The sequence below is a fragment of the Polypterus senegalus genome, chromosome 13, assembly GCF_016835505.1.
Source record: "Polypterus senegalus isolate Bchr_013 chromosome 13, ASM1683550v1, whole genome shotgun sequence".
NCBI lineage: Eukaryota > Metazoa > Chordata > Cladistia > Polypteriformes > Polypteridae > Polypterus > Polypterus senegalus.
Window position 1 is genome coordinate 159,937,345 of NC_053166.1, and position 19,243 is coordinate 159,956,587.

The following is a 19,243-nucleotide window of genomic DNA, read 5'->3' on the forward strand; positions in this document are numbered from 1 at the left end:
TCAGAGCTCCCTTACACATACCACGACATACACAAGGAGCATGTGGAGTCCTCAGTAACGAATATGAAAGGAACGGTGGAGAAGCCAGAGAAAAACACACACAAGGACTGGAAGAACATGCCAGCTCCACACAGACCTGGCTGGGATTTGAACCGTTTGGCAACAGCACTAAACACTCTGCTATCATGCTATCCAGTATTAAATAATCCATCACCAAACCCACTAAATCCAGTTCTGTGTTACAGGAACCAGAGTCTGTCAGGGAGCCAACCAGTTCAAGAGCGGGCGCTAGTTCACCTCAGGACCCCTTTACACACACATAGCACCACTCACAAGAGGTCAGTTTGACATCAAAAGCAGAGCACACAGTGGAGAACATGCCAACTCCATACACATAGTGACCAGGCTGCGATCTGAACCCTGAGGCAACAGCACTAAACACTTTGCCATCATGCTGCTCATTAATAACCCAGTCACTCCACTTCTGCGTCATGGGCACCAACAAGTCCTAGAGGTGGCGTGAGTTCAACATACAGTCACACTCACAAGAGGTCAGTTTGGAACCATGGGAGGAAAACCACTCTAGGACATAGGGAGAATATCCAAACTCCACAAAGACCACCATAGCCTCTCATTAATAAATAGCATATTTATAAATGATCAATAAAATCAGGTCCTGGACAAAGCTTTACTGATACCTCGGCAGGGGAGTGAAATTCTGACAACTAGAAATATGTTTTGAGAAAGGAGCCAAATTTGCCTGCGGTGGGCTGGCGCCCTGCCCGGGATTTGTTCCCTGCCTTGCGCCCTGTGTTGGCTGGGATTGGCTCCAGCGGACCCCCGTGACCCTGTAGTTGGGATATAGCGGGTTTGATAATGGATGGATGGATGGATGGATGGAGCCAAATTTGGGGAATGCAAGTGCTAATGGGTCACCAGAGCGGGCAAAATGTCAGATATGATCCATCAGTGTAACGGGCCACCAGGTGCACGGGTTTGGGTGCCCAGGCTTAAAGGGTGGACATCAGATGAGGTGTGATGTGGATCAGAATAAAGGGAGATGTAGGGAGAGTGTAGAAGTTAAAGGTCACGAGGTCACAGGTGGACAGAACTAGCACCTGTAACTGCTGCTGCATTTTCTTCTTCTCGGCCTGCAGGACATGACTGCGGTCCTCCTCTTCCTCGATGCGGGCCTCCATCTCATGCAGGATCTCTTCAAGCTCCTGCCTCTTGGACTCCAGCCGGATGCGCATCTCCTCGGCCTCGGCATACAACTCTGTTTCTGCCTGCAGCTGTTCCTGGAGGAGATTCTTCTCTTCCACCAGCTGTTGAGCATAGGTGGAGAAAGAGAGAAGTAAAGATGATGAGAGGGACAGAGAGATGGACGCCATTCAACAATGTGCTGGAATCTCGAGCATGGAGATGGCTGTCAGCATGGTGCCACCGCACCAGTGCCCGTGAGTTCCCACTCACCTGGATGTGTTTCTGATTCATCTCCTTCAGCTCGCCCTCGGCCTTCTGCTGCTGCTCCTTCACCCGTTGGAGCTCCTCGTCTTTCAGGTGCATCTCCTCTTCTTGCCTGGTGACTTGGAGCAGGGGCTTGACCTGTGGAGAGAGTGACAAGTGACAAATGAGCAGGGGAACAACAAGGAAAATGAGCTTTGAGGGGTTGTTGCTGTGCCAGTGACAAAGTCGAGAGCCTCTACCTCAGTGTCCACCACACTTCATTGGACACTGCACGGCATGTGGAGTGCAATGAGAAAGTGACCCATCTGCAGGGTTCAGTGTGTGTGTGAGTGTGTGTGTGTGTGTGTGTGTGTGTATAAGATAACCACACACTCACCCCAGCAGGTGCATCTCACCTGAGACACCCGAGGGATTATTAGACAGGATCAGATCTGAGTGTGGGAAACAGGTAGATAAAGAAGTCAATGGATGATTGGAACAATGAACAGAATGATGGATTCATAGACTGATAAACATATATATGGATGGATGGTTAAACATATGGAAGGATGGGCAGGCAGAAGGATGGATATATGGACATTTGGACGGATGAGCGTATACATAGATGAATGCTTTAATAAACAGGTGGATGAAAGAGGATATCGATGGATGCACGTACAAAAAAAACACATGATGAATGGGTGGGTTGATGAATGGAGAAATGAATGAACATACGGGTGGATGGCATGAATGTATGGATTGATGGATGGATAGATGGATGTTCCACATATCACCCTGAAGTCCAAGTAAACAGACTCAGGTGTGTTTCTTCCCATACTCTCCCCTGAGAGGCAAGTCTGCCTGAAGAACAAACTAAGGTGTGTTGTACCTCCAGCCACAGTGGGCAAGATGTCACAGCTTCTCAAGGTAGGAAAAAACATCTTCATTGTTTATCATTTTAACTACCATTTCTTTAGTTTTGCAATTTCTATTAATGTACTGGTGCACTGTGCCACATCACCATTACATTTGGGGTACAAAGTTGTATTAAAGGGAAAAAGAGGCAAAGTGCAGTCCACCTTAACCACATTTTCTATTTTTTCTTATGGGACAAACAGCCCAGCACCCTTGACATCATGTCGCAATACTTTGTGTTAGTATAACGTTGTATTGCTGCACATCATGTCGCTATATATTATGTAACTATATGTTGCTCTGTTTGAAGTTGCTATATGTTGTGTCACAACACATTGTGTAACTATAAATCATGATGCTATACATTGTGTTGTTATATGTCATCCCCCTATACTTTGTGTCTCAATATGTCAAATCATTATATGCCATGTACTATATGTTGTGTCAGTGTACATCATGTCACTATAAGCTGTGTCGTTATCCATTGCGTCACTATACATCATGTTACTACAGTATATGTCATTATATATTGAGTTGCTATATATATCGTGTCACCATACATCATGTTGCTATACACTGTGTCACTATGTGTTATGCCACTATTCATTATATCTTTATGTATTGTTGTGTCACTATACATCATGTCTCTATACATTGTGTCACTCACTATATGTCATGTTTTGTGTCACTATATATCCTGGTGCAATAGGTTGTGTTGCTGTACTGTAAATAGTGTCACTATAAGTTGTGCCGCTATGTTATTATATTATACATTGTGCCATTATAAACTGTGTTGCTGTATGTCGTGTCACTATACAGTATGTTGTGTCTTTACAAGTTGCTATTGTCATGTAACTTATATGTCATGTTGCTATAAATCATGTCACCACACAGTATGTTACTGTTGTACATTGGAGATCCCTGTATGTCACTTAGATATACAACTGATCCTGCTGATCCTCTCCTTGCCCTGGTTGACAGGGTTGTGTGTGTTTGTGTGTGTGTGAGTGTGACATCCACCTTGGTGAAGAGCCGCCACCACTGCCAGTTGCGTAGCTTCAGGTAGGCCGCGCAGTTCCTCTGGATCACCTTCATGGCTGTCAGCTGCTGCTGCCTCTTGGCGAAAGCTCTGAAGAAGAAAACATAGTTGGGCTCGACTAGTCGTGGTCCACCAGCTGACCTGAGGGTCTGGCCAGTGTCTATTAGACAGCCAAAGAGCGGTGGTGAAACGTGGGTCAGGTCCCCACTGTCACACTCACTTTCGAGAGAGGAAGCCCCGGGCCTGGGCCTGGAAGGCAATGATGATGTCTGTGATCTTGAGGTCTCGCTCCTCCTCTAGATGTGCCAGCACGCCTGTCCGGAAGAACATCTTACTCTGGCCAATTCTGTACAAGTTGGGGTCGAGCTCCAGAGCTTTAATCTACAGGACAGAGGAGGAAGAAAAAGAAACCGTGACTGGAGAAAAAAAAAATCTGACCACACCAACTGGCTGGGAGGTGGGTGCAAAACCACTGATGAACGTGGGCATAATGTGCCAAGCCTCACACCACTCACCATTATCACACAGGCCTGCTTGCCATCCATAAAGCCTTTGGGAATTGCACCAGCAGCCAGGATCTCATATCTGGGAGTAAAAAAAAAGAAAAAATAAGAAGAAAATGAATAAACATGCAAATGAGTCAGCCACACAGCACTGATTGGTTAATCTAAATTGCACCAGTGTGAGTGTGTGTGTGCTAGTGTGTCCTTTGTCAAGTCCAGGGCTGTTTCTTTCACAACTATCTACATATCTATTTATCCATTATATAGTGCCCTTCTTATCTACTGTATCTACTCATTTTGTAGCACCCTTTACATCTATCTACAGTATTATATAGCATCGTTCACATCCATCTAACCCTAATGTAGTGCCTTTTGCATTGATCTATTATATACTTCCTTTCCTATCTATCTACCTTTTATATAGCACCTTTCACATCTGTCTCTGTATGTATCTATCTCCTATATACAGGGTGGTCCAGATCTAATTATGCAGATCCAGATCGTCTGGATGACTTTGATTTATGCGGGGACGATTCCAGTTTGGCTCGAAGACGATTCTTCATGTCGTCAGTTCACACACTTCTCGATGATCCGGGATTTTTCGGGTGATTTTCTATGTAATAAACTTAATAAGTTATGGCGTAATGAAAATTGCATAATTAGATCTGGACCACCCTATAGTGCTTTTCTCATCTGTCTAACTACCTATAATATAACACCTTTCGCATCTATCTATTTATGTATCTAACTACTGTATTGTGCCTTTCACATCTGTCTATTATATAGTGACTTTCACCACATCTATTTATCTAGCTTGCTATGTTTTATACAACACTCTTCACATCTATTTATGTATATGTATTTCTTATATAGTGCCTGTCATATCGTCTGCCTACCATTATGAATGCATTGTATACCTTTCATCCCAATCTCTCTATCTTTCATATAGTGCTGTTTACATCTGTTTATGTTATATAGTGCCTTTTATATCTATCTGAACCCAAGAGCTGACATTTAATGAAGCCAATAACTTAAGAAGAATCCTGAACCTCTAGAAAGTCATTGCACATTTATTAACAGTTTAAAATCAAAGCGCTCCATTTAGTTCCCATATCCTGGGTTCAGAGCATGCAGAAGGTGAAAATTTTCTGTGGCCACCAGTATTGAAAAATCAGAAAGCCGTGGACTGTCCACATACTGCAGGGCCATGTACTGAAAAAGGATGAATAGTCACTGGGATTGGATGCCCACAGGCAGAATCTTTTATAAATGTCATTCTTTGAATAAAATAACACACGCTCACACAACTCTTCAACTCGACACAAGGTAGGCCCCGCGCGCCCTCTCACCTTTGCCGGAACTCCTGGAAGACGATGCGGTTGGGAAAGCCCTGCCTGCAGATTCGGATGCCTTCCAGGACACCATTGCAGCGAAGCTGTTCAAGGACCAGATGAGCATCAAGCTTCCCCGCCTGCAAGGAGATAAAGAACCAAAGCTTAATTGTGACAAATCCAAAAATGCCATTTAGATGGTATCGGGAAAGTGACATTTGGGCAGAGGCATACTAAAGGAAGGCAATTCTTTCCATTTCTGTTTCCATTTTGAGGATGTTTTGGCATTTGGAAGCCACAAGGGAGCAGCACTGTAGTGTTACAAAGTCATGCTTGAGCAATGACCTTGACCACACCAGTTACCTTTGGCCCCACCTCCTTTTTGACCTCACTCTCTCATTTTTCCTCTCTCTACCTGTTTTGACAATGGTGGCCAATCAGGGTTCCTAACTGTGATGGTGCCACTCGTATGGTTCTCTCTGTCTGTTTCTTTCTCACATCGCCTTGTTGCACTCTCCCTTCCTAAGATGCCACTTTTTCGTAGTGAGTACTGTGGTAAATGCCTTTAAAACACACTGCAGATGTCATTTTACCACTGCTTTTCTGTTACAGCACACTGTGAAGGACAAACAGTTGGCACAGCAGAATCTAAAGATTCAGGCAGCCCAGGGAGATGCCAAATGGCACAATATCCATTCAGTCATTTGCTTACCTGCTTAGCCTGAACATGGTCGTGGGGGTTTGCTGGAGCCTATCTCAGCTAGCATAGGGCACAAGGCAGGAACAAACCCTGGACAGGGTGCCAGTCAATGGCAGACAGTACTATTGAATAATAAAAATCCAGCTGAGCTGGGGTTCTCATCCACACACCCTGTCTGACAGAGGGCAGCCACAATATGGTGTGGTCCTAGTGCAGTCTGCTGCAAGGTTATCAGGGAGTTGTAGTCCTAATAAGCAATGTCATTATCAGTGAAGTTTTGAGGCCACTAGAGGGCACTCCAGGGAAATGTCTAGAGTGCTACTTTAGGAGTGAATGGCTCCGGGACACAGGCCTGGCACAAGGTGAACCTCGGGGTCCCTCACATGGAGAGCAAAGAGTTGGGAGGACATCCGAAGCAGGGAAACATCTGATATGGAGGAAGAGGAAAAGGCTTTCAAAAGATGAGGGGTTCCAGTGTTGGAGTGTAGACAGCGCCAGGGGCCACAGTCCTGGTAACACACTGGGTGCAATTCCATTTCTTTTATTTGGGATTCTGGTCTCACCTGGCTGTTGTTCTGGGAATAGGGTTAGCTCACTAGTGCCCCCTATCCATCGCTACGACATTTCTTAGCAATTATGGCAGCTTCAGTCTCAGTGCTTTTTAAAGTCATATCAACTGGCTACTTACTGCTAAGAATGACCTTCAGGCGAACGGTTAAAAAAAAAAATCACAGAACCTCAGAAGCTCAGGGAGTCAGGAAACGCCCCTCCTGCTAGAAGTCAACATGGTAAAGTCCATAGATGCCTACTCACCCTCTTTTCGTGGTTGGGTATGATGCAACGCACAAAGTTTGGGTTGGTGTTTCTCAAGGTGGTCATCAGCTTGGTCAAGCTCTCCTTGTAAAGCTGCCCCACGGTCCGGAACATTCCCTTTTTAGTTTTGGATGCAGTGGGTCCAGAGCTGTCCATCTTTGCCATCTGATCCAAGCCCACTATGCGGTCAACTGTGGTGACAAAGAAAAGGCGGGAGATGTAGAGAGTGGAGCTGGGCGACTGTGGAACAAAACTGAAAGTTAAAATCCCACTGCTGGCTCAATATGCCACTGTGAAACACTCAGACCTGCCCACACCCAGACAAGCGTGTCTGTAGAACGGCATGCTTGTTTAACAATATGAGGGTGGCAGCACTGGGCACAAGGTGGAAACAATCCCTAGGTGGGATGCCAGTCCACCACAGGGTCCATTCGTACACACACGGCCAATTTGGAATTTCCGATTACACTAACAGAGTTTTAAAAGAAGAACATACAAAACAATAGCACTACGGCTATGAAAGGTGCTACATAAAAATAGCGATGGGTTGATGGATGAGTGGGTCATGTGATAAAAGAGCCTAAATATCAACCGACTGTACAGCACCTGGGTCTGCATGAAGTGGGCCCCCAATCAGCTGTTGAATTCAAGATCAGGGGTCTGCATTAACAAAATTAAAAAAGAAAGTCAGACGAGAATGAGAAGTGATGGCTGACCTAAGAAATCTACTCCAGGGGAGCTGGAGAGATTTCCTGCAGCATGGGATTCAAGGCAGGAACTAATCCAGAATGGGACACCCATCACCATCAGGCTCACACATACATCCTTTTGGTGATGTTGAGGAAACCCAGAGGAGAGGGTCTAGCAATGGGGTCCACTACTCCGATATTAGGACATTACAAGGACTGTGATGAGAACAGGCCAACAAAGCTCATCAATCCTACCCACCTAACCTCCAAAATAACATCAAGTTAAGATCTGAAGCTCCCTAAAGTCCTACTGCTTACCACTCTGCTTGGTCATATACTCCATATGTCTGCAGTTCTCTGTTGTGAAAAAAAAATGAATAACATTTGTGTAAATTCTGCCCTTAACAAGTCTCCATCTGTGACCCCATGCTGTTGTTTAAAAACTCATTTTAATGTGACTGTCGACATTCCAGTCAGGTCACCTCTGATTGTCCATTTGTTTAAACTGTAAAGGCTCAGCTTCTCCAGGCTTTCACTCGCTCTACCATGGTCCTGCATCAGTCTACTTGCTCTTCTCTGGGTGTCCTCTTGTGCTACTCTGTCATCTTTTATTAATAAGGAGACCAAACCTGAACACTGTACTGCAGGTATGGCCTCACTAGTGTGATATAAATCTCAGGTATTACTTCACTCGACACGTATTTTAAACATCAGGGCGCTATATAACCTAACCTAGCAGATGTCTTAATGGAGTTTGTGCACTGTCATAAACTGTAAAGGTTCACCTCCTTTGGTCTTTTTGTCCTCCAGAAATTTCCATGATTCTGAATTAGCCTGGTTGCTCTTGTCTGGACTGCCTCTTGGGCTGCTATGTCTCTTTTACAATCTGGAGACCAAAACTGCACACAGTACTCCAGGTGAGACCCCACTAGTGTGTTTATATAACTTACGAATGATCTCACTCAATTTGTACTCTACATGTTAGGGGTGCTTTATAACCTAACATCCTAGCAGCCATCTTAATGGCGTCTGGACACTGTTTGAAACAAAGGGCTCGGCTCCTTCAGCCTCTGCTCCTCAGTCGCTCTCCATGGTCCTGAATCAGCCTAGTCTCTACGCTGCTATGTCCTTTTTACCAACATGGAGACTAAAACTGCACGCAGTATTGCAGCTGATACCTCACTGGTGAATTGCACAGCTTAGATTCGATTTCTATTCCACACATCAGGGCGCTATATAAGCTAACATCCTAGCAGCCTTCTTAATGGCGTCTGTATGCCGTCTTAAACTGTGAAGGCTTAGCTCCTTCCGTCATTCCTCTTTGTTTGTTCTCCATGATCCTGAATCAGCCCTGTTGCTCTCCTCTGGACTTTCTCTAGCACTGCTTTGACATTTTCTAATATGAAGACCACCACCATACACAGCACTGCAGGCTGTGACTCACTAATAAGTTAAATGGCATAAGTATAACCACAATTGACTTGCATTCTACACAGCAGGGCGCTATATAACCTACCATCCTATTAACCTTCTTAATGGCTCCTGTGCACTGCCATCAACTGTAAAGCTCCTTCAGTCTTTCCTCCTCTGTCTCTCTCCATGGCCCTGAATCAGCCTTGTTGCTCTCCTCTGGACTTTCTCTAGCACTGCTTTGCCATTTTCTAATATGAAGACCACCGGTGTACACAACACTGCAGGTTGTGACACACTAGTGAGTTAACTAGCACAAAGTATAACTTAACTCGGGCAGCACGGTGGCGCAGTGGGTAGCGCTGCTGCCTCTCAGTAGGGAGACCCGTCTGGGTTCGCTTCCCCGCGTGGAGTTTGCATGTTCTCCTCGTGTCTGTTTGGGTTTCCTCCCACAGTCCAAAGACATGCAGGTTAGGTGCATTGGCGATCCTAAATTGTCCCTGGTGTGTGCTTGGTGTGTGTGTGCCCTGCCTGGGATTTGTTCCGGCCTTGCGCCACAGCAGACCCCCGTGACCCTGTGTTAGGATACAGCGGGTTGGGTAATGGCTGACTGACTGATAACCTTACTTGACTTACTCTGTCGCTCTCCATGGCCCTAAATCAGCTTTGCCACCCTCCTCCGGACCTTCTCTTGCTCTTCTGCGTCTCTTTTGTAATATGGAGACACAAACTGTACACAGCACTCCGGGTGAAGCCTCACTAGTGTGTTATACAGATTAAGCACAATCGCCCTTGACGTCTGCTCCACACAGCACAGCACATCACTATACTCCTATAATCTAACATCCTATTAGCCCTCTTAATTAATGACTTCTGGCCACTGTTTGGGTGTAGACAGTGACCAGTCCACTATGACTCTCAGGTCCTTCTCATAAGATGTCACGCCTCCCCACTGTGTCTTCAAATGTCACAGTTTCCCTTCCTACACATTTACTTACATTAAATTTTATGGTCCACTTATTTGCCCACTCCTGTTTTCTGTCCAGGTCCCTCTGTGATGATGCATCTTATTTTTCATTGCCTGCTCTTTCTCCTAGCTGAGCATAATCATCAAACCTGACCAATATCTTGTTTAATTTAATATGGACACAGTGGGCCATGTGATCTCCATGTCCATGTGACCAGTAATGGGCATAGCAGTATGCAAACATAGATACAAGCTGGCACTGGTAGCAAATGACCACACAAAATGACAGTGAGGTGATGTCACTGTCATGGCATTGAAATACAACAATCGAAAAACACAGCAAATAGAATTGGAGGCTCAGAAACAATGGATACGTCACAAGCAAGACGTAAAATCATAAAGATGGGTCTGAATGAGGGACTGCAGGGGATTTGAAGAGAATTTCACATTTAGTGGGTGCTCCCTCCTGCACTTGGGACCCTGGCACACAAATCAGAAGTTGACTAACGTGAACAGAATTTTGTTACCAGCAGTGCGGGCAAAAAAGAATGTAGACAAAGACATTGCCTGGCAATGGCATCAAAACGACAAAGAAAACGTCTCACCGTCTTTCCAGAGGTCGCCCACATACTGGCTGGAGGACTGGTTCAACAGAGAGGTGACGTTGTCGTTCAGAGGGTCCATGTTCTTGGTCAGCCACTCACTGGCATTATAATCAACCTGGACATGATGGCAGAAGGAGACATACAGGCCATGTAGGGACATTTATTAGACACGGGTGGATGTTCATGCCACCTAGCTGACCCCCATCCTAAAAATGCATCACTGGCATGCCACCTGTGGCTGCCATAAAACCAACACTAGACTTGCCAGTCAAGATTCACAATTTTAAGGCTCCCCCAGTCACTCACCCTGCCAGCATAGTGATGCACTGAGAATTCTGTCTTGTCCTTCAGCTGCTTGGGCTTCTGGAATTTGGGGTGGTTGCCCTGCTCAGCGCAGAGCTTCTCCACAAAGGACTTGTCCGTCGCCTTGGGGAACCAGCACTCCTCATCGAGCAGGGCCAGGATGCCTGGCGGGTTATTCTGTGGACGAGAAGCAGACAATCGGTCATCAGTTGGCTGGTGCAAGACTTGTTCAGAAGTAGGTGGTGTGGAATCATGGGAACTCATAGGGTATGTGTGGGCAGGAAGGCAGACAGGTGAGTCAATAGGCAGGCGGGTAATTAGTCATGACGTGGATGTGGCCTTACTATGTTGTGTGATCGATGGATGAAAAGCAAATTTAGAAACTAAATGCTGCATTAGAATTCAGGCCACATCAGTCACACTTTCTCAAAACCCATATAGCGCCTTGCAGGTTAGGTATCATCGCTAAGAGCACCCTGGCAGGGTGTTTGGTGAGGAGATGACATGTCCAGTGCCTTGGTATGCATATAGTTCCTACAGATCACTCACCATCACTAAAAGCAACTGAGTAGGCTACAAGGGGAAGTGGTGTGTCAGTCTGTCAAAGAGCCTGAAGGGCACTGGCATGTTCAGTGCCAGTCATACTCCCTTAATACACATAATGTGTCATGTGGGTCAGGCACCAGCACTAAGTGCAAGTAAGCAGGACATAGTAACAGGGTGTATTTTTAAAGTGTATAGTGCCTTGCACATCTTGTATCATCACCCACATACAGCGTTAACAGCCTCATAAGAGTGGCTCAGCATGGCGTGAAGACGTGTGCTGATATCTTGTCTCAATGAAATAGATTTCCAGTGCCCATCACCGTATCTTAATAAGCATATCGCGCCTTTCAGATCACTAAGGTGCAGCATTAACTGCCTCTATATTGTGCGGCCAGCTTACCGGTCTCTCGATGAGCTCAATGCATGGCTGCAAGTCCAGGCCAAAGTCAATGAAGTTCCACTCGATGCCCTCACGCTGGTACTCCTCCTGCTCCAGGATGAACATGGTGTGGTTGAAGAGCTGCTGGAGCTTCTCATTGGTGTAGTTGATGCACAGCTGCTCAAAAGAATTCACCTGCAACACACAGAGGAGATGACGTGTGAAACGCTGGCAAACACTAGGCAGTTTACAGGGAGAATGCTGTTAATGTCAATGGTGCCCCCAAGCTGTGGTGAGCCTGTGCTCACTGCTATGTGAACTTCTTCTCCACCACAAACTGTTGCTGATTCACTAAATTCAGCGGATTTAACTGGGCGGTCACATCACCAGAGAGGGAAAGCTGCCCTGGATAGCAATGGTCACAAGAACTGGAACAACCCACAAGGACTGGAAGAACATGTCAAAGGCAACCAAACATTAAACCAGTAGGTCAGGTTGGTCGTGGCACCTGCTGAGCTACGTTGATTATTCTCGATTTAATAGCCACCAATCCACCAAACATTCAAAAGAAACCTCAGAGGCAGGGGTTAACCAAGCAGCGGGCATGACACTATAAGGCAGGGGTCTCCAACCTTTTTTCTCCTGAGAGCTACTTTTACAAAATGAAAATGGCAGAGAGCTCCTCATGTTTTCTAACATTTATTCTCATAGCTTATTTCAACCCAAACTGAATAAGCTTGTTTTGCCTGAACATTTACAAAATGTTGGTGTCCACAACTCACATTTTGCATTAAAACATCACAAAAAATATTTAGTTCACCTGCAAGTGCATTTTGTTTATCTGTATGCATTTTCTAGTGTATCTCACACTATTGAATTAAAACCTGAATGCTGTCACAACAAAACAATGCAATTCCAAATACGCAGATATGACGTCTTCATTTGTCATTTTGTCACATGTCACTGATTCACTTTATTCACAGGTCCAGTTGCATGTGTGTTCGATGACTGGCACTGCATGGAGTCAACAAGAGAGGCAGGTGTACGGAGGAGTGGAGCCACTGAGGTTCACTCTTATGGAGTCATTTAAACGTTCGTCTGTCCGTCTTGTTCTGAACTTTGATTTCATGACATTCACGTCAGACTCTCAGAGCTATGGTGACCCAAACAAAGCAGACATTTTCAGAGGTGCTTGGTGAAGATTCTTAGTCATCTGTCTCTACTAAGCTCCAGAAATGCTGAGAATGCTGTTGAGACTTTAACTGCACATTATTTTGAAGGTCTACTAATATATAATATATAAAATCCAATGTGTCTGCCTGTATATCTGTCCGCTTAACAGATTTAGATCGGGTTATTTTCTATAATTTGCTTGAACATTCCGGTTGATTTTGTGACTTCCCTCATTTCGCTATGTGTCATAGTGCGCTTGTGGTACCGATTTATTTGCATGAATCCGAGTGAGACACAGTGGGCAGAGGGGACGCTCACTCACGCTGCAGCCTCCGGTCGTGTACCTTACCTCCACTTAGCTAGCAAATGAGAGAACTACTTAAAGGATTTAGATCACGGTTTTTTTCTATAATTTGCTTAAACATTTCGGTTTATTTTGCGACTTCCCTCATCTAACTAAGAATCATAGTTTGCTTGCGGTACCGATTTATTTGTGTGAATCCCAGAGACACACAACGGACCGACGAGAGGGGCCTTCCTCACTCACTCACTAGCTTTGGGGAGTGTTCCTTAACTCCGCTTGGCTAGCGAACGAGAGAACAATTGAATTCAACTTTGTTTGATATTTAAAATCAAGTGCTACTTAGGTCTTGATGAGTTTGAGTCCGGATATTCTCTTAAGTGCATGCCACATTGAAAAGACAGATTGCAATTCAGATTGTGGTTCGTGATTTTGTGTTAAAAGGATCGTGATATGATTTTTTGGAAAGATCGCCCACCCCTAATTTGACTAATCAAGTTTTCAAATTTATGTAGGAGTCATTAACCCTTTGGAGAGCTACTTGGAAAGGGGTGGAGAGCTACTGGTAGCTCGCGAGCGACGTGTTGGAGACCCCTGCATAAGGTATTGCTGCCATCTGGTGGCCCCTGGGAGAACTGCACCCTAATTCTCCCAGAAATTACATTTCAGGAGACGGCAGTGACAGCCCTCTGATGGCATCTCACTTTGGACAGCTATCATGGCCTGTGACACAATTCAGTAAGAAGGCGCCCACTGGTGGCACATTACATAGGCTAGCTACAGGTGACCATCCATCCATGGCCAGTCATGCCTCAGTAAGATGGCAACCTCTGGTAGCACCTCATTTAGGCCAGCTACAGATGACCAGCTGTCCATAGCTTAAAACATGGCTCAATTTGAAGGTGCCCTTTGGTGGCACCTCACTTGCCCCAGCTACAAGTGACCATCTGTCCATAGGTTGCCAGTTCGAATCCCGTAAATGCCAATAGGGACTCTGCTCTGTTGGGCCCTTGAGCAAGGCCCTTAACCTGCAATTGCTGAGCGCTTTGAGTAGTAAGAAAAGCGCCATATAAATGCAAAGAATTGAATTGTTACCACATTGCTCAATAAGAAGGTGCCCTCTGGTGGCCAGTACTAAGCCTGCTACTTTTACTGAAAGGCTGGTCTCTGGGATTTATTCATGCCCTTTGGATGGGCGACCTTATCATAAGATTAAAATAAAGGACTGCCATACAATTCAGATTTAAATCAGCTTAATCCGGTTTAGATTACAGGGGGATGTAGCCTATCCCAACAGCACCAGATACAGGGTGGGAAACAGCCCTGTACGGTGTGCCAGTCCGAAGCAGGGCTAACTTACAGGAGGGCACTCAGCAATTAACTGACCTGCACGTCTTTGTGTGGCTTTTTCTTCCACATCATCAGACATGAGAAGAACACACAGAAAACAACTAGGCATGGGTCTCGGATCCTGCACACTGCATCTGTAAATGTAACCAGTTTGTCACCCCAGCGGTTTTCTTCACCTGGAAAATGTAGATTTTACCCAAAGAAGTGATATAAGATGGGGCAGCACACCAACTAAACCTCTTTGGAAACATGGCACCTTCCCCAAAGTAAGCCTGCACAGGTACACTCTGCACCCACCTCAAAGATTTCAAAGCCTGCGATATCCAGGATTCCCAGGAAGGATGCCCCCTGCCGCTTTGTCTTGTCCAGAGCCTTGTTGACCCGTCCCAGGATCCAGCGGAACAGTCGCTCATACATGGCCTTTGCCAGGGCCTCAATGGCAAAGTCGGCCTGTGAATGAGAAGAATAAAGAATCAGAGGTGACCTCTGCCCGAGTTATCCTGACACATTAGCTTCCAGCAGAGATAGGAGAATGTGGCAGAGAAGTGGCAACAACTGAACTGGAGAGTGAGATGAACAAAGAGTGCAGATCACCTCATTACACCCATCCTCTCCTGGTGAACCTGGGTCACTATACCACTTGTCTTTTCTCAGAAGAAATCCTCATTGTTAGACGCCCCACTGGCTGTTACACCAGAAGGAGTTGAGAAGACTGCTCTGTAATCTGAAGATCCCAAGTTTGATCCCCACTGCTACCATCTCAGGGAAGACGAGCAGCTGAGTGAGGGGATGGGCATCACCCTGAGCAAATTCCTTCACAGAGACGGAATTTTATTTAACATTAAATATGAGGACTGCCAGTCAGCCCTAAGAGTCTCCGGCATTGAGAAGCCTGCTGTTATCCAGACTGTCTCTTCTGGCCAGAAGTCAGCATGCACCTCTAAAACTGAACCCACATTCTCACATTCTGAGCTGCATCTGTACAATTAAGTGTGGCTTGGCTTGTGTTTTCACATGTGGTGACTTTAAGGAGTCCCCCACCTTTGACTGAGTGGACGGAAATGAGGATGAGGGCGGCACAAGGGGTACGTTTTCCATACCTGCTCTTTTGTCTGGGCTTTCTGAACCACGTCGCGTCCCACTTTGATGCGAGGAGTGAGGATGGCTCTAGTGAAGTCCGTCACATTGATGCCCAGCAGGTGGCACACTTTCTGTGCAGCTGGAGGGGAAACAAAAGCAGAAAGCGTAAAGGATGCATGGCATGGCTCACAAGCCATCCTCGGAGAACAGTTATTGGTGGGGCTGCCAGAAGGCCTAACTTTGAAGTGTTTTACTGATGGAGAATGAGCCTCAACTTTAAAACATTTTAAAAACCTTTTTTGGTGGCTTAGCCTCTCAAACCTGGGGGACCTAAAACAAACAAGCAAATCAAAGACTTGGATTTCAGACTCACAGCCTTTAGAGGGAACACTCGGTTTGTTTTTTTGTCCCATTTGACATGACGGCTTCAGCAACTCAGCCAGTGTACCAAATGGAAAAGGATGATAATTCAGGCTGGAAAGCAAACGTGGGGCTCGTATGCTAAAGAAGCAGCAACACTGCTCACGGTACCATAGCTCAACCCATAATTCACGTATCTCTCTGCCAGATAAACATCCATTTTTCTGGGTTCAGCTGGGTTACCCAGTTTTATCGCAGAAAGGATGTAATGGAGCAGGAATAGTGACAGCAGAATGCCCTTCTTGATGCCAAGCCACCCAAGTGCTCAGCATGTGGGGACATGATGCCAATGGGACGTACAGCAGAAAAGGACCTCACTCCATCATTTAATCTGGTCAATCCAATTTAAATATCAAGACCACCACCTCTCGAGTATTTGTCATCCCACAGATTTTACTATTAATCTCTAAATGAATTTCATTAATATTAATGAAGAGGATTGTCAGTCAGTCCTAAGAGGGATGAGCAGCCACCTCTTATCCTTCTGAGTATTTTTCATCCCAGAGATTTTTCTATTTTACTATTAATCTCTAAATGAATTTCATTAATATTAATGATGAGGATTGTCAGTCAATTCTAAGGGACTGTGGCATATTTCCTCTATTTCCAGGCTGGCAGCCGGCCTGCAATCCACAATCTGAACACACATCCTACTGCTTTGAGCTGCGGCTTCTTCACCGCTGCCCTCCACCATAATGTGTGTTTCGGCTTATGTCACACAGTGTCTCCCCACTTTTAACCGAGACAGAGGAGGAGCAGAAATCAAGATGGCAGCACAAATGTGGCCTCTGAAAATGGACTCAAATCTAAAGTTCCTAAATGCCTGCTGGCTCATATAAACAAACCACCTTCCCACCTGTGTCATCTGGCATGGAGGCCTGGTCGTTGTTCCTCTCCTTTTTGAACACAATGTTGCCCAGTTGTAGCACCGAAGACACAATCTTGAGCATGGCTGGGTGGAAGGAAATGGCAAAGAGCATTAAGAAGAAAATGAGAACAGACCCCTGATTCATGCATCTCTCTGCCAGTTAAGCCCGGGCACACACAGGTAGAGCACTAGCTCGTCAAGTGCTGGCCCAGCCATGTGGACTGTGTGACACTCTGTGATCCTGAGTGAGACCATCCCCAGATGTCCCTCACCTGTCTGCTCCTCCTCATTAAAGCCCATGATGGCCATGGCCTCCAGCGTCTCATCAAACATCTCGTTGTCCTGCTGTCCTGGAATGGGCACATGGCCAGCTGAGAGGAAGTGGTAGTTTGAGAAGCCTTCCAACAGGAGCTCACCTGGTTGTGGATGGAGGGAGAGGATGAGGAGGAGGAAGGAACCAAAGGGTTTAAAAGAAGAAAAATAAACAGTGCAAGATGACTTTTCATAAAGTGCCTATGTGAAAGGTGCTATATAAAATAAAGACTCATGGACGAATGGATGGACACCAGAGCCTAAATTGTTGCAAACCTCTGAACAAATGATTGGTGCTTAAGACTGCACAAGCGGTACCAGATATGGAAAACCCAAAAGGAAGTCAAAAAATATATCTGTGTCACATGATGGGTGACTTCCCTATCGACAATAAACAAGATGGCCACAAGCATTTAAATTGCTACAAAATGGGGGTGAGTGAGAAAACCAACCATTTTTAAAATGCCACATTGTTGGGCTCTGCACACAGGACTATAAGGACATTATAAACCCTTAAGTCTTTCATTTTTCTCTATATACAGTATCTGAAAGACAGGAGTTTCATGGTAAGCGTGTTCGTATCACTAATGATGGCTCAGGAGACTGGCGATGTGTTAAGTGTCGATTAGCATGTGCAAGCGAGAAGTTCACTGGACTCTGTACACACGAAAGAAATGGCCTGATAAACCTAAGCCATCCAGCCATTTTCTTAACTTGCTTATTCAGGGCAGGGTCATGGGACAGCTGGAACTTATCCCAGCAATTACTGGGCACAAGGCAGGAACGATACCTGGATGGGCACCGGTCCATTGCAGGGACAACATACACAGGCTAATTTAGCAACGGCACTTCAGCTAACTTCAGCTGTGGGGGGAAACTGGACCACCCAGAAGAAACCCACATGGACATTGAAAGAGCATGCAGACCCGAGATGTGAATCCCAGTCATCTTACTGTTAGTCAGCAGTGCTACCACCATGTCAGCAATCCTGTTATTATTTAGATCATGCCAACAAGAACATGTGAAGCGTCTTACTGCGTAGCTTGTCCCCAGCTCCAGCCAGCAGGTAATAGAAGATGTGGAAGGCTCGCTCTGTCTTGGCCTGCCGGATACAACGAGACTTCTCCAGAAGGTCTGTCAGAGAATGAGTCAAGGCTAACTGCTGTCAAAAGTAGAAATCGATCAACCAAAAGAGATGATACCAACCACACATAAATGAACCTGAAACGAGGGAGCGGATGTTGGCAAACAAGCCCAAAATGTCACCATCTGTCCATTACTGAAGCTGCTTAAGCCACCTGCCCTCTCCCCCCGAGAGTCTGCGTCGTGTCCGAATTGAAATCTAACGTCAGCATTCTTGCATAAACTTCAGACTTAGGCGGTGGTTGAATGTGCCCCTGTGTTAAATGTGATCACTCGCTGATTCTGACAACCGGTGACTGTGAGCTGCATTTTAATGTGCTCAGTATTAGGGCTGCTGCTGTACCTCCGCTGTCTTTTCACCTTCCTTTTCTTTGTCTAATACCCAGCCTTTTGCTATCTTTATGTTTTATTTGGTCGTTTGTATTTCTTGCCAGTCCCTTACCCCTTAATGTTTCTGTTTGTAGGGGCAGAACCACTAATTAGATGAAGGTCCGCTGCCGCCATATGTGTGTGATGGTATGAGGAGGTGACTGCAGGCTCGAAATGCTTTGGCCAATCGGCACATTTGCATTCTCGTTATTCATGAGCCCTCATCCCGGGACTGTCGTGTAACTCCCTGGCTTGTATCTGTTGTGTGTCATTGTTACTTTGTTGATTTTGAGATTATCATATTTTATGCTATTTATGTCATTTTATGCTTTATCTCTTTAAATACACTGCTACTCCTTGTACTTTGTGGGTGTAGCCCATGAAGGTGACGTCACACTGACATCACTGCTGCTGGCTCCTCCCTCTGCCTCTGCCAAAGAGGAGGAATCAGCCAGGGGCTCATTGACTTTCTTAGGAGTTTTTCTGTAAGTATTGATTTATTTTTGATTCTTTTGCTTCTGTTACTGGATTGTGTTTTGAGTCGTTGTTGCTATGGAAATGCCTTTTTAGGCTATTTTTCC

At 45.6% G+C, this 19,243-nt stretch overlaps 1 protein-coding gene across 4 annotated transcripts in view; it reads right to left on the reverse strand.

Moving 5' to 3' along the window:
* Positions 1 to 19,243, reverse strand: part of myh11b (myosin, heavy chain 11b, smooth muscle) — a 77,990-nt gene that overhangs the window by 28,795 nt on the left and 29,952 nt on the right. For all 4 annotated transcript variants that reach the window (XM_039775315.1, XM_039775312.1, XM_039775313.1 and 1 more), the window contains 15 exons: positions 18,186 to 18,284; positions 17,111 to 17,254; positions 16,827 to 16,922; positions 15,571 to 15,689; positions 14,768 to 14,920; positions 11,668 to 11,841; positions 10,725 to 10,898; positions 10,419 to 10,533; positions 6,748 to 6,938; positions 5,253 to 5,374; positions 3,916 to 3,985; positions 3,621 to 3,781; positions 3,382 to 3,490; positions 1,474 to 1,605; positions 1,119 to 1,325 (listed from right to left, as the gene is read on the reverse strand). In XM_039775315.1, coding sequence (XP_039631249.1) covers positions 1,119 to 1,325; positions 1,474 to 1,605; positions 3,382 to 3,490; positions 3,621 to 3,781; positions 3,916 to 3,985; positions 5,253 to 5,374; positions 6,748 to 6,938; positions 10,419 to 10,533; positions 10,725 to 10,898; positions 11,668 to 11,841; positions 14,768 to 14,920; positions 15,571 to 15,689; positions 16,827 to 16,922; positions 17,111 to 17,254; positions 18,186 to 18,284 — 2,066 coding nt within the window. The remainder of the gene's footprint in view (positions 1 to 1,118; positions 1,326 to 1,473; positions 1,606 to 3,381; positions 3,491 to 3,620; positions 3,782 to 3,915; positions 3,986 to 5,252; positions 5,375 to 6,747; positions 6,939 to 10,418; positions 10,534 to 10,724; positions 10,899 to 11,667; positions 11,842 to 14,767; positions 14,921 to 15,570; positions 15,690 to 16,826; positions 16,923 to 17,110; positions 17,255 to 18,185; positions 18,285 to 19,243) is intronic.